Source organism: Rhipicephalus sanguineus, chromosome 10 (genome assembly GCF_013339695.2).
Source record: "Rhipicephalus sanguineus isolate Rsan-2018 chromosome 10, BIME_Rsan_1.4, whole genome shotgun sequence".
Classification (NCBI taxonomy): domain Eukaryota; kingdom Metazoa; phylum Arthropoda; class Arachnida; order Ixodida; family Ixodidae; genus Rhipicephalus; species Rhipicephalus sanguineus.
This window is the reverse complement of record NC_051185.1, coordinates 1635486-1651062: the sequence shown is the minus strand read 5'-3', so window position 1 is coordinate 1651062 and position 15577 is coordinate 1635486. Positions and strand designations below refer to the sequence as shown.

At 44.7% G+C, this 15577-nt stretch overlaps 1 protein-coding gene across 3 annotated transcripts in view; it reads left to right on the top strand.

The window, feature by feature from the left end:
- Window positions 1-15172, top strand: part of LOC119372695 (gamma-tubulin complex component 6) — a 318918-nt gene extending 303746 nt beyond the window's left edge. Inside the window, exons 27-28 of one of the 3 annotated variants that reach the window (XM_037643145.2) lie at window positions 12705-12735; window positions 14011-15172. In XM_037643145.2, coding sequence (XP_037499073.1) covers window positions 12705-12735; window positions 14011-14092 — 113 coding nt within the window. In that variant the 3' untranslated portion in view covers window positions 14093-15172. The remainder of the gene's footprint in view (window positions 1-12704; window positions 12736-14010) is intronic. The other 2 variants (XM_037643144.2, XM_049419622.1) reach the window with 2 other exon arrangements.
- Window positions 15173-15577: the final 405 nt, after the last annotated feature.

Below are 15577 nucleotides of genomic sequence, written 5' to 3'. Positions count from 1 at the left end.
CACTACCACTTCTCAACCTGCTGTTCTTGCCACGATACAAGTGACGCATTCTTCGTTTAGCAAGAACTGCCAAATTAATGGGGACGACATCGTTGCATCTGCTGCGTTCGCTCTCAACACGTCACGGCAAGAAACTACTTGAGAGACGTCCTTCGAGCTTGTATATGGGAGAATACCAAAGCTTCCCCACGAGTCACTTCTCGGCTTTGATTTGTCTAATGCTGAGCCCGATGAGGCAGAGGCGGACACTGCTACTTTCCTTCAGCAAGCACGTCACCGGGCACACCTAGCTATTCTACACAGCCAAGCCGCTCAAGCTCCACTGGACAACAAGCGCCAATCTAACCATTTCTTGTAGGCGATCTCGTGTTAGTTCGATGCACACAGCATGTACCAAAAGGCTGTCAAAAGTTCTTGCCGCAATTTTTTGGACCATACAGGGTCAGTAAACAGTTAGGGCCGGTGACATTTCGTCTTAGCACTATTGCTGAGCTGAGGGACAAGCACAGCAACCGCGTATTTCCAGCCCACGTCACTGACATGAAACTATGTGCAATGAGATTTGTGCACAACCTTTTCTTCACCAGCTGCTTCAGTCGACAGTGGTGGAGGGGCGGAAAGAGTAGCATCTGAATAACAATTTAGTTGATGCCGAGGAAAAGACAAGAAAGAAGACGTTGGGATAGTGGGTGTGAGCCACGGTGGTTTTGTTAAAGAGAAGAAAAAAACAAGAATGGCGCGTTCAGGCCCTAAACGAATTAAATTTTCCACAATATATTACAAATTGGATGTACGAATTTTTAAAAGATAGAAAATTTTATTGCTCCCAACGAGGCGTTTCGACGTCGTAAGTATAGTCAAACGAGAGGTGTTCCCCAGGTCTCTGTTCTTTCGCCTGTTTTATTTAATATCTTGTTAAGTTCGATACCACTGTGTGATAAGGTGTATGTATACGCAGATGACATTGCGTTCTTCGCATCTGATTATGACATACATGTACTCCGTTCAACGTTACAATCATATTTAGCAACATTAGACTCCTGGTTTGAAGATATTCGAATGAAACTAAACGTTACCAAAAGTGCCATAATTGTTTTTCCTTTAAATGTGCCTGTTAATATTTCTCTTCACTACCGACAAGAAAGAATTCCCCAAGTGGACTGTATTAAATATCTGGGAGTAATATATGATGAAAAACTGAGCTGGCGTAGTCGCATTGAACATGTTAAAGCTAAGGCTACACGCGCGGTTGGAATGATAACTAAACTTGGTCGGCTCCATTCCGGGCTACGCAGAGATACTCTGATCATGATTTACCGTATGTACGTTCGCCCGATTCTTGAATTTGGTTGCGTGCCTTTTTCTGGTGGGCCAGCATACAAGATTAATCCTTTGATTCTTTTAGAGCGAGAAGCTCTTCGTAGTTGTCTTGGTGTTCCTAAATTTACAGCTAATAGCGTTTTGTATCAAGAAGCTCGGGTACCCACTCTTGCTTGCAGATTCGGTATTTGGACAGTTGAAATATATTTAAAATTATATGAGCCTACTCCAAGGCGGTTTCAATTCGTATTTTTTGCTGAATCAAGTGCTTTTTTCAAGGAGCACTGGTCCCGTCTCCATAAACCTCAGATTCTGTTTGTTCAAACATTACTGGAACCCCTAAATGTTAATATATCCAAAATCATTCCATTAGATAAATCCATATCCAATGTAAAAATAGAATTCGACGACATATTCCCAGCAAATACCAAACTCTTGCCTTCTAAATATTTAATTGGCGTATTAGAAGATCACCTCTTACAATTAGGAGTTAATAATGTAATTGCAACAGATGCATCCATGAATGATAAGAGAGCAGATGTGGGTGTCTTCTCCCAATCATTATCCTGGTCATATTCTTTACCCCTTCCAGATTATACTCCTATATTTGAAGCGGAGTTAACGGCAGTTATTTTAGCCCTTCAAAAACTTCCTGCAAATGATTCGCAAGCTGTTATAGTGACCGATTCATTATCTGTGTGTTCATCCCTCACTTCAACTTCGGAGTCAGTTATTCTAAACACATTTAGATCATTAATCCCCATAAACATTCGCCTAGTGAGGTTAATATGGGTTCCAGGTCATCGTGGTATATTTGTAAACGAGATGGCTGACTCACTCGCGAGAGTATCCCTTGAAGGCCCAGTTTTGTCAGTTATGCCTCTTACAGCTTATATTACAGTGGCGAGGTTCAGAAAATTTTCTCTTTTTGAAGATTCAGAAAAGATTAAAATACCGAACTCAGAATATTTGCACTTGCATTTTGCATGGGATAATAAATGGTGTCCCACGCGTAAATTGGAAGTTGTGGGAATTCAGGCGTCCGCGCCAGTGGCTCGACGCCATCTTCCCTTGGAGAGTTCTCGTGTCCCTCTCCTCTCGACCGGACGGGTGGCAGCTGGCCATAAATCGCCGTCACTTTGCTGCCACCCCGCCCTCAAAGGTTAAACACGGTGTCCCATTGGCCCAGTTTTGGCGGGATTTGGACCTGGCTCGCGCTCGCCTAGAAGCGGCGGGCGCGCGACCAGGTTCGAGAGAGACCACTTGGGGACCTCGAAGGGTGCGTACGCGTTTTGGCCGCTCCGGCCGGCGGCGATCCTTTGTTCGTTGTTCTTCACCGCCGGCCGGCGGTTACGTCGTTTTGTCGGGGCTACGGCCTCCGCGGGCGCGCGCTACCCTCCGCGGTCTCGAAGTCCCGAGGCAGCGCCTCGCGATCGTGCACCGTATATGTTCCTTTTAAGTGTTCCTTTGTCTGTTCCGTTTCTTCTGCTCTGGGGTGCGAGATCGCGGGAGCGCTGGCCGAGGGGTAGGTCGGCTCTCCAAACCTGGTTCTTACTTTGTTTGTTTGTTTCATAGGTGTTCCATTCGCGGCCACATTTGGTAACTTGCATTAGCTAATTGGTGTAATGTGTATTTTATGTTACTTACGATTGGCTGCAGCGAATTATTGATCTCTTGTGCTAAAGTCCCGGCAATAAACCACTGATTTGGAGAGTGTCGCCTAGGGTCTCCCTCGCTGCGCGCGACGGCTCGCCATCCCTTCGCGGTGAGGGGCCGATTTCTCGCGCGCAGCAGTTCGAACGGTACACGGGCGCGGGACGAACGAGGACGCGGCAGCCTGCATGAAGCTCCCAGTGCTCGAACCCGTGGTGGTGCTCGGCACGACGACACCACAAAGTATCCATCACGAAATTAAGATGTCGTATTCCACCGCTTAATTTCTACTTAAACAGGTCTGGTCTGGTCCCATCCCCTTTGTGTCCCAACTGTAACGAACCCGAAAATATTGACCATTATCTACTAAGATGCCACCGTTTTAAAAATCAAAGGAAAAAATGCTTTGAAATTTTATTTAAAAAATTAGGAATACCACTAAGTACTCTAAATATCCTCTCCTTTGGGGCTGCTTCATTGGAATACAGTAAAAGGAACATCTGTGGGGCCCTCTGCGAATTCCTGATTGACACAATGAGATTACCTTGCTAATCCATTGTTTATCAATTTCTTGTTTCTCATCCCCCTCCCCCAAAACAAAATCTTATTTATTTATTTCCTTTTCTCATATCACGAGAATCTCCTTATTTTACTTGAAAAAAGCCACTTTTCCCTTTCCCTATTTTTTTTTTAACCCAATGTTCCAATTCACTGTAACCGCCGGCTTCTTGGCCAATCCCCCGTTGTGAGTGTGAGCCAAATGCGAGGAACAAGCAAGCAAGCGTTCAGGCGTGAAGCTTGGGGCTTGAAGTAAACAGTGAGAACTCTTGCTTCGCATGCTTGTTGCAGTATATATATATATATATATATATATATATATATATATATATATATATATATATATATATATTGAAATAGAGGTGTTGTACGTCAAGAAAGGGTCAGACGTTGCTTTGCAAAAGGCTCTTTATCAGGCAGGTCTGGCTACTGGCGAGCGCGTGCACGAGCGACAACCACGGCCACCGATCGTCGTCGTTGTCTTCTGTAACAGCGGAGCATCTGTCATTCACATTCAGTACAATATATATATATATATGACAGCGCTTGCATTGCAATTCGCTAGCAGTTCAAAACCATATGGCTAGCTATAACAAAACTTCAAACGTAAACAAAAGCTGGCATACGAATGACCAGGCAACGATGGTAAGTCCCGAGAGCCAAGGAGTCGAGCAGTCCCGCAGAGTGCTGGCGAGTCTTCTTGCGTCAGATGGGATTGCAGAGCAGTTTTTCCCGGGAGCCTAGTTCTGCGGGCATTTCTCATGCAGGTTGATTTATGCCATAGGCTTTGTTGCAGACACTGGTTTCACGTCTCTTCCTCAACTACTCATAGTTTAGGCGGCCAGGCAATACTGGGCGACACTAACTTCTAGGTTCAGCTTCTATGCCATGTTGGACTAGACTAGACTGCTTAGCAGGATGATGTCCTGTGCTTAAATAACCCTTCATCTCCCTATAATCTCTGCTGTGGAAGGGGGGACCGCGATATGTGTCCAATCAAGCTCATTTCCCAAACTCCAGCCTAAGATACTATCTGTGCCGCGCCCCTTTTAATCAGAGGCGAGAGTGACGGCAGAGTTCCTCGCATTGTTAGAGGTTTACTCTGACTTAACAAGTATTAACAAAATTACATAGACGTTTCAGCACCTATGCAGATGGCATTCTCGGTATACTCTGGCAACAAATGAGCTGAGATGAACCAGTGTCACATACATCCTTGTAAACATCCGGTAAGGGGCCGTGGTTGTTGTTGCCAGCTGATGGGTCAAGACGAATGAACCGCGATTCCAGTTTTCTTTTGCCTCACTTTCATTCATGAGCCAACATCGTTGCATTGTTTAGGTCAAAGCTATGACCTGTGCAGGGGTGTGCATGGTGGCGAAACATCTGTGTCATTTTGTTAATAATCGTTAAATCAGAGTAAACTTTTTACAATCACGAATTCACCGATCTTTTGGAACATTTTTGTGTCTAAAGAGATGTCATAAGCATCCTGCACGTACGATTTTCTCATGGGAATGGAGCATTGTCTTCGTTCCCAGCCCGTGCCATTTCGTCGTTTCACACCCCTGACACAAGGGCACTCTGAAGTCTTATGTGATGAGAATTTCGGGAAAGCAGATCCCACATCAACTTTTCGAACGTAAAGCGTGCTTTAGCACACAGCGTGCGCCACTCAACAATGCAGCCTTTCAATGAAGGCTCCAAAGGGTACCGCCTAATGCCCTCTGTGATGTTGTAAATGTTTTACTGCCCGAAAATGCACTGCCAAGGCAGTGATGTCACCCTTTGTACGCCCGCATCAAGTCACTAGCGCTGCCATGTTGAATTCCGGCAGGGTCGCTAGCTTTGTAAATAGTGTGGTGCATTGTAGCCTGCACAGTGGGCACTGTCAACTAAAGCCCTAACTATAACAGCGTGGTTTTTTAAAATGTTTTCTCTCCTGCTGATTTAACGCCTCTTCTTTCTTTTCTCTCACTCTCTTTTTTTGTGGTGCTCATCTGAGAAACCAGAGCTAATTGCAGAGGCCAGGAACCACCTAAGGAACTTCGTGCGATGTTATCAGCGCAACTTCTTTCTGCAAAGGCTCCTTCAGAGCAACGAAATGGGCTTCCTGCGAACTACTGTACTTTTGCTCATGGTTCAGGGCTATTAGGTAGGCGTGCACGAATATTCAAAAGTGTCAAATAACAAATCGAATAGCATTCTATTCAATTTGGCACTCAAATCAAATAGTTCGTACTAGAAATAGTGAATATTTTTCTTGTAATAAGCACCGATAAAAAAGCCTCAAAGGAACGAGACGATGGAACAAGGAGGGGTAACATTTCTTCTTTTTGTCATTGAATTACCAAGATACACGCAGGCCAAGTTTTTACGGGACTATCGATGCTATTCTATTGATTATAGATGGTGCGCAGCGCCTATCGGGGCGCCACTGAAAGCTGCGTAGCTGCGGCCATTGGAACCGCATGCCGGAGACGCGTGCTTTCACTGCAGGCATTGGTGATGGGCGTGCGCGCAATTTGCCGCTTGTGCGCATCCTTAATAATTACTCCTGCAGTCACAGTGTGCGCAAAGGAACCGCACCTTATAATAGTGAACATGCGTCCGATTTCACAGCTTTATGGGACGACATTGTCACCATACACGCCAAGTGTTTGCCACAGACCATGGCCTCCGAGATCCGGGGTGCAATCTCGAAGGCCATGCACGGACAAACATCAACAAGCGACCCTACAAAGTGGCGCTCATTGTAAATATGCCACTTTCTTTGTAACGCCCTGACCACTAATGGCTTCATTTGTTGACGCATGAACCATCGTTTTCTATGGACAAACTAGCTTCATTTACATGCCGTGTGTTTTATAGTAGATTTTGAGGAAGCACTGCTGCGGTGGCAAATTGTTTCTACAGGTGCGCTGACATGAAATTTCAGCATTGGTAAAACTTCCAAACCAGCACTATAAAGTTGAGAAAAAAAATTATGGCTGATCCCTCCGTCATAGGAATCGGTATAACACGAAAGTGAAACGTGTCGTCACAGAAGTAGTTTATTGTTTATAGTGCTTTGGTATATGAGAGCTTGTACAATGTCTTCTGTTGTTTGGCAGATATAGCACCGCTTGATGTGGACGCACTCATGTTGACGCCCAGTGGCACATCCCCGTACCGACCACTAACACCCATGATAATAATTTAATCCTTGCGGTAGCTGAAGTTCTTAACATATACGTGGACACCGCATATGGTGAATCCCGCACAAAGATGGCATAAACAAACACATAATAAACACCGATACTTGATATGCACTCCTTCAAAGCGTCGTGAAATGTGAAAAGAAACGCTACACGCGTCGTGTCTTCCCTCAAGCCTGGCCGTTATGTCTCAAAGGGCGAGCGGGGAACGCGATGCGACAACCAGGTGAGCGTCGGAGAGCTATTTTTCGGTATGGATGGATGCTATGAGCGAGGATTGAGCTAAAGCTGCTACCTCACGGTGTGTTAAAGCGTTGACGAAATTAAACTTGTATTGGAAACGCGCCGAACGGGATGGTCGTAGCAACAGCGCTTTTTTTTTTTTTCGAGCCTGGTGGCACAGATGTGTCACCGCCCCGTTATAAAGGGGACGCTCATAGCATCCATCCATCAATCCAAGAGCACTGTGAGAGGAAAGTGTGAAAGATAAAAAGCGCGTTCATGTAGCCTCCGTAATGTGTTTGGCGGTAGCTCAGTGGACTAAACGCCCGCCAACCATTGTCGCGGACCGAGAGGTCATGGGTTCGACACCCGTCAACGGAACTTTTTCTTACAGTTTTTTTTTCTTTGCATACCTGCCAAGTTTGGAGAAACGGAATCCGGGAGATCTACTCAACGGGGGGGGAGGGGGGGGGTATGAAGTATGCCGACCACGGGGGGGGGGGGGGGGAGGTACTGCGATAGCAATTATATGGACTGTCAGCGGGATTTTGCGGTCGCCGCTGATCTGTACAGAGTCCAAACCGATAACATCGCTTACGCATCGTCTGTTTCACGTGCGAGTAAATGCGCGCTAGCGCTAGGGACCAACGCGGTTGAAGCAGAGACGAAACGACCCGGCCGAAACCGTCGCGCGAAGGGCACATGCGATAACATCGCTCCGCGTGCGAGGCCTGTCGTCGGGCAAGGGACCATAAGGGGCGCCGTTGAGACGGGGACGGTCGCAAGCGCTGGCGAACACGGTATCTCGACAGACATCTGTAACGGCTACCCTTTTAAGTGCTGGGCTCTCCACTTAAAGCAGTAGTGACACAAAATTTTGAAGGCAAGATAACTTGTGGGATAGATTTGTGTATAAACAAACGCATCATCTACGAAATATTAACGGGTGATATAACCTATAACACATTTAGGATCAATTTTTAAATTGCGTGTAGCGCATCTGTACGCGAAACGTCCCACCTCGCGTCACCGTGATGCACGGGCCGCGCAATGCACTGGACGCGCAGGGCAAAACTGGATTTCCGGGAGATTTTGCTATGACCCGTACAACCGGGAGAAACAGTTCAAAATCCGGGAGTCTCCCGGGTAATCCGGGAGACTTGGCAGGTATGTCTTTGCCATCTGATGGCGTTCATTTTCCTGGCGTACTTCCGTGACGGAAATACATCATGAAAGTCTTGGTGAACCCCGGCATAAAACACTTTCATGTTAAAATAGCACGTATGGGACTCCGACAATAATTACATCAGTTGGGTTTATTGGATCATTTGATCTATCGCCATTCAGATAATGCTGGCTGCATATCCTGGTGTTCTTCGTAGGCTCCCAGGAGAAGGTCCATAAGGTTACAAAGAAGTGGAAGAAGCAAGCAGTTAGTTAAAAGTAAATATTTGCAATATTCACAGTTTGAAACCAAATGCCGAGAGTGGTCATCAATATTGCTTGTAAACCACGTGCTTCATTGCAATCATTTTCAAAGGAGATACAAAACTACAATGAAGCAACACGGAGATATATATTCACCAGTTTCATGCAAAAGAAAAAAAAAAAAACGGCAGTAGATAGCGCTGTGTATCAGCGCCGTGTTTGTGTCCTCTTCTCGTCCCGTGTTTAGCGCTGTTTTTATTCTTCGTTTACCAAGCAGTAGCTAGCACCACTAGCAAGATTTTAAAAAAAACAAAAAAACTTGGGTTTCAGAATTGACCCCACGCATTATACAACTTTTGTAAAGTGAACGTGCAGTGGCAGACATCAGGGCGTTTCCCAATGCCATGAAGTCATGTTAGGAGCACACGGCGGTTCAAAATGAAGTTTAATGGCTTGTCCAATGCCTTCAGTGCTCACAGATGCCAGGTTGTACAGCCAATATGCAGATAGCTGAGGCGAGCGCACCGCGAACATTCTGCACCGAAGATCGCGTGCCAGTGCAATTGATAAGTTGAGCATGCAGCCAATTCCATGCAGCACATGCGTGATTCAATCGGCACTTTTTTGAAGGCGCCGTTATCTGCTTTTTAACACGGAGTTTTTTCTTTAAAGCGTCTAAGCACAATTACTTCTTCGTAGCTTTACTCCGCATTGTCTGGCTTTGCGCTTCGCATCACTCGTTTGTCCAAAGTGAGGTATCGCGCCTCATGAGTAATAACAAGCTCACGTGCATTTTAGCTTCTAGAATTTAGATGAGGCGACCAACTGTAAACATGGTAGAGTTCACTAAAGACGTAGCGATATAAATGGAGAAATAAAAACACGGTAATTGTTCAAACACAGCCGTAAACAAAGTGCGATTACTTACCTTCTGTGTCGGACAGTTGCAGTCCACCACCGCCGTCACTCTTGCTTGTGAAGCAGCGCCGGAAACTTGTAGAAGTGTGTTACTGGCGAGTTTTTGTACGTGTTCGATCAGCCAACTACGCAGCAGTTGTTTCTGGGTGTTGCTGAAGCCTGACACAGGCGTTAAATTACGATGGAAAATGCAACTCTCACAGAAACTACAGCACTCGCCTCGATGCCTATGGGAACACTGCTTGCCCGAGCCAGCCTACGATTCCGAGCCGTGGCGACAGGCGGCGTTGTTGGCACTTTGTGCAGTGCCTATAGGATGAAAGCGTCGCTATGTATTGATTACAGGATGAAAACTTCAGTGTCGCCGAAGAGTCGTCAATCCACTATCTTCGTCATGACATTCATGATGATGTTGACTTATGAATATTGCTAATATTTGTATATCAGTTTTATTAAAAATCTGTTAACAATGTACCAGCTTGAATACTAATGTCACTGCTGTGTTTCAACCCACAGTTGCAAAATATTTCCAAGGCTCTAGTTGCTGCTTTATACGGACTTACCTTAGCTATCAAAAATCTGGTATTTTTTTGTCGGGTAAAATTAACCTTAATGGCCCTTTCAGTGGACCTTAATGGACCATGAAGGGGTCCCCCACGCTGGTTGGCTGACACTCCACTGTAATGAGTGCAGTTGTGTGCCTAAGTTGTACCACTCCATAGTCTTAATGAGAAGCAACAATGAAATGACATGCCTCATCATTAATTCCACACCATTACAAGTATAAGTGACCGGTGTGCTGCACAGCTTCCATCTCTTTATCTAAGAAGGAACTAGTGTATCTGAGTGACACAGCACATGTACGGTGACGTTTTCTTGTTATGAATTTGCACCGCTGTATTGTTTTCAAATTGCAGTGTTGTTGTGAAAATGTTTAAAGGGTCCCTTTATTCTTGTCAATGAACTTTTGACAGTTTGCGCTCTGTGTGTGCCATCGTGCTCTTTCCTTCGTCCTGTCCTATGTGCAACACTACTCATCTTAAGGTCTACTGGCAGGCCTTGAGAGCTATTTCAGATGTGGCTCTAATAATTTCACCATTTGAGCAAAGCGAAAACACATGAATATATGTATTTCTTTAATGATTTCGCAGTCCCTAGGGAGTCTGAAGAGTAGTCGGACGATGACTGTATGCGGTGAACACTACATATATGTATTTGAACAGGCCCTTTGGCTTTACTAGGGTTGCCACCTGTGCGGGTTTAGACCACCCGGCTGGTTTCTTAGATAGCGGGCCGGTTGCCGGTCCACGTCAAGACCAACCGCCATTGGCCGCTTTTTTTTTTGTCAGGATATTGCAATTATTAATTTCGGGGGCGTTTTATAAGCGTCTGTTCAACAACTACAACATCAAATATTTATCGCCAATCATCAAAACTCTTAAGCTATTAGTCAACCATTTTTAAGATCCCTTCAAGGGTAGCGATCATCGTAATAGAGCATCTTATTACGCATGTATGTATATATGAATATCCTATATTTTTACGGTGAACACTACATATATGTATTTGAACAGGCCCTTTGGCTTTGCTAGGGTTGCCACATGTGCGGATTTAGACCACCCGGCTGGTTTCTTAGATAGCGGGCCGGTTGCCAGTCCACATCAAGACCAACCGCCATTGGCCGCTTTTTTTTTTTTTGTCAGGATATTGCAATTATTAATTTCGGGGGCATTTTATAAGCGTCTGTTCAACAACTACAACATCAAATATTTATCGCCAATCATCAAAACTCTTAAGCTATTAGTCAACCATTTTTAAGATCCCTTCAAGGGTAGCGATCATCGTAATAGAGCATCTTATTACGCATGTATGTATATATGAATATCCTATATTTTTACGGTGAACACTACATATATGTATTTGAACAGGCCCTTTGGCTTTACTAGGGTTGCCACCTGTGCGGGTTTAGACCACCCGGCTGGTTTCTTAGATAGCGGGCCGGTTGCCGGTCCACATCAAGACCAACCGCCATTGGCCGCTTTTTTTTTTTGTCAGGATATTGCAATTATTAATTTCGGGGGCGTTTTATAAGCGTCTGTTCAACAACTACAACATCAAATATTTATCGCCAATCATCAAAACTCTTAAGCTATTAGTCAACCATTTTTAAGATCCCTTCAAGGGTAGCGATCATCGTAATAGAGCATCTTATTACGCATGTATGTATATATGAATATCCTATATTTTTACGTCATATGCACCATGTACATTTCAACGTTTGTTTGCGTCTACAATGTCAGTGGCCTGGTGGATTGAGCCACAAAGAAGAGCTTCTTATGGACGTGTGGTTCCTTTTCATTCAGCGCATTCATAGCAATAACCAAAACCTCACTTACCTTCAGCACATGCATTTTTATGCCAGCCATAAGACTAGTTGGTTAGCTCAGTGTTGTGCTTTTGTGTACGCATACATTAAGTTTATTTCGCTCAATAAAACCATTGCTACATTAAATGGCATTGCATGCCATAAACAACACGGCGTCTCTTGTGCAACAGTAACCTAATATTTTTTTAACAAACACCCCCCCTCCCCCTGAAGGGCCAGTTTTTTTCTCGGGAAGAGGTGGCAACCCTAGCCACTTTATTTGTATGTTGTGCTATTTGCTCTCATTCGCTTCTAGAAGAATTTGTGCATGGCACTTGAGTTTTATTACTATGGAACAGCCGGAATATATCAGCGATTCTCCCCACTGCAGTGCCCTGTGGGATTTGTTGAGAAAGCTCGGGACTACAGTATTTCATTATCTCAGTTCTGATTCTCGATTGCAGCAAAAGTTCGCATCAAGTAACTTGTCAAAAATAAATATTAAGCCTTCCATTGCCGCTAATTTTGTAATGAACATGGCAGGTCATGTTCTTTACCAGGACTCTTAACAGTTCTGTCCGTAAAGTGAGACAGCAGGAACTTAAATGCCAACTTAACACCTATAGCGCACCAAAGAAGGGATAGGAACACAAATATACAACGTGTGTGCTTGTCCCTTCGGTGCGCTATAGGTATTAAGATGGATTACCAACATGCCCAAGCTCACATTCTTTGAATACCAATGTTGCACTGAATGCACAACTGTCATCTGAATATAGTTCATTTGGTGGAAAATTTACATAGCTTGCGCTACCGGTACTGCTACTAAAGCACCAGGGAGAGCCTCGCTGAATTAAAAAAAGATGAAGCATATGGCAGAGCAATGCTAGGTGTCCTGAGGTTAGGAACAAATTCAAGCTGTTTGCATCTTCTGGGATATTGGCAAGGCTCAAATGCTGTTGCAGAAGCTGGTTTCGGTTGACCACTGCTCTCACTTGGCTTTCTTCTTTCCCTTCTCTGCTCACGGATTCCTCCCATTGCAGCTTGGATCTCGGATGCTATGGGAGAACCCAGGTGCGCACTTTTTCCCTTGCACTGCCTCCTCAGATCATCAGTGTGAACAAGTGGTGCCTCGTTTGGTTTACTTGCACTTAGGATGCCAACTTTTGTCTCTCTGTGCTCCATCCAGCCTGTGGACTTTCTAAAAAATCTGCTGCTCTAGGTCTCAAGACGCCCTGGGTATTTTTGCACATGTGCAAGCATTCGTGCATTACATTTCAAGGCATGGAAATCTGTGCCGCTCACACTTCTTACACCATTTGTTACAAGGTGTGCTGCCTCCGATGTTTAGTCAGCTTATTGCTCAGTTTTGGCAGGTTTGCCTTTGTGCCTGCTGCATTGACCTTTAATGGATACAGTAAAAGCTTGTTAATTCGAATTTCACAAGACCAGAAGAAATTTCCTTATTAACCGAATGCCAGAAGAACAATAAACAAGTGTCCATTACATCTATGCATTTGCACTATCTTTATGAATATGTAAATCTAGTACTTATTTTGCATAAGAGCAGTGTAAACGCCGCAATTTTCGCCATTCACGACTTCGTTCATAATGTGACCACAGCTCAAGACCCTCATGTCTTATGCTGAAATGTGCTCTGAACCAATCCCTTATTGCATACCGCTGCCACCAAAACCACCATGCACACGTGACGATAATTGTTTTGCTGAAAAAATTGGTCACCTGGTGCATGGCCAGCAGGCCATGCATTAGGTGACCCTTCTTGTCCAACCGAGAAGTCCAAGGATGGAGTGACTGGCCAGCAGTGGCGTGGCCAAAGACATCGAACCACTAAGTGATGTGGACACGATGACAACTGGTTTTATGTGCTCCCTAGCTCACTGAATGTGGTGTGTCCCATTTATTGCGAATACAGTCTCTGTTGTGTGTGGAAAGCCCTGATGTTAATCCATCACAGTCAACCATTGACACCACCCAAAAAATGCATTAGCAGTGCGAGCGTATACAATATTCTTGCACAGGTTGGCTCAATGTCTTTTTACCACACTCTCTGTCCCATGCATGCTGGTGTCCCACAAGGAAGCATAATATGATGCCTTCTAGCAGTTTGTGACCTGCAGCAAGCTCAGAAAGGCTTGACTCAGTGCAGAATGTGAATTCAATCTGTTCATCCCATTATTTACAGGTCAGTGAGAGTAGATAATGCTTCATTGCTCCCAAGGAGGAACCATAAAGAGGAACAATTGTTTTGGTTTCATGCATCACTTGGAGAAGGGCACCCAATTATTAAATCGACATTGATTTACACCTGCCCTTATTTTATTTCAGCCTCAAGAAGCTTTCACCAATCACCGATGAGCTGTCTCAAGCTCTGCGAGGTGCTCGACTGCAGTGCCCTCCACTGGCCTGATGAGGCATCGGCGATCATGGGAAAGAACATCTCGTGAAGCCCATTACTGTACCACAAATTTGAACAATTGTATGCTACAGTTACCCATATGTGTCATTTAGTATTTCAAAGCTGAATTCTGTGCTATATTAGTGGCTCGGTGTGAAATGATGTGTTCGCAGTGGACACACAGCAGGATCCATGCATGACCAATTTGTGGGTGTAGCTAAATGTGGGTGGCTCAGATAAAAGCATGATCAGCCATGACATGTATAGTAGCTGCATAGCACAACTGTTCGTAATCTGCTTTTGGCAGTAGTTTCTTTCAGAACCTAATGTTGCTGCTGCATATTGTCCATCTCAAGCGGCAGTCACCAATGAAAGTGGCACGTATTGCAGTGTCGTGCAAATAATAAAGACGGCTTATCTTTCAAGACTGACGACAAGCACAATGAAATACAATGAATGAAAGATTTTGAGGGCTCATTACTTTTGTCTCACACAGCCGTAATGAAGAACAGCAGACAACGATGCCAAGGAAGCTACAGGGGACGTACGTGTATGAGTAATTGTGATATAGATCTGAAGAAAGAAGACAACTTGCTGCCAGCAGGGACCGAACCTGCAACCTTCAGATTAGGCACCCGATGCTCTTACTACGGGGGCAGTGTCCTCTCGTCCACTTCATCGGGTATTTTTGTGCATGCAAACCTGGAAGTGTTAGTCAGCGCCTCTCGTAGCCATGACGGCGAGTGTGTAACACTCTTTTCTTTGCCAGCTGGCATCGCGTAGCATGTTATTCTTTAATGAGCGGACAGCTGACCAATCTCTTTCTTGCTGTGTGCAACGAGTGAGCTCAGGCATTCTTAAGGACAGCGTGTGTTTGCCAGGAAATGTTCATAGTCAACTGTTCTTTAAATTTGTGAAGCCTTTGCCATCCATGTGGCAGGTCACTCTTGTATCAGCTCCCCTTCTATCACACTGACAAAGAGATTAACTATCTTCACAGTTGAGCGTTCCACGCTTCGTTGACAAAGCACAGCAGCTGTGCATGTGCTAGGAAAATCCTCTCCCTTTTCCCTGTTCCAGAAGCGTTTATATTTGCACCGCAAAAATAAACGCATTTGTTGGTAGTCAGCACTAGTCCTGTTTCATCTGTCTCGTCCTTGTAGTTTTCGCGCTGTTTTTTTTTACTATGAATGTGTACCAACAAGCTCAAGTTTGCACGCTTTTTAATAGGTACTCATACCTGCAAGGTCATCTGCATGTGATATCTCAGCTTTGCAAGCACTGAGATTGGGTTTGTTGGTATTGGTCTATAGCTTCTCACAGCACAAATTAAATGAAACAACAAAAAGAGAACACAGGGCAAGCACTACTTTCAACTGAGCCTACGCAGCACAGAATATATAGGTGTTAAAAAACAAAACAAACTCGCTGAATAGCAGGAAGCCACTGTTTTTTAGTATCTGTGCACGCTGCAGTTACACGATCTCACTAGTTATT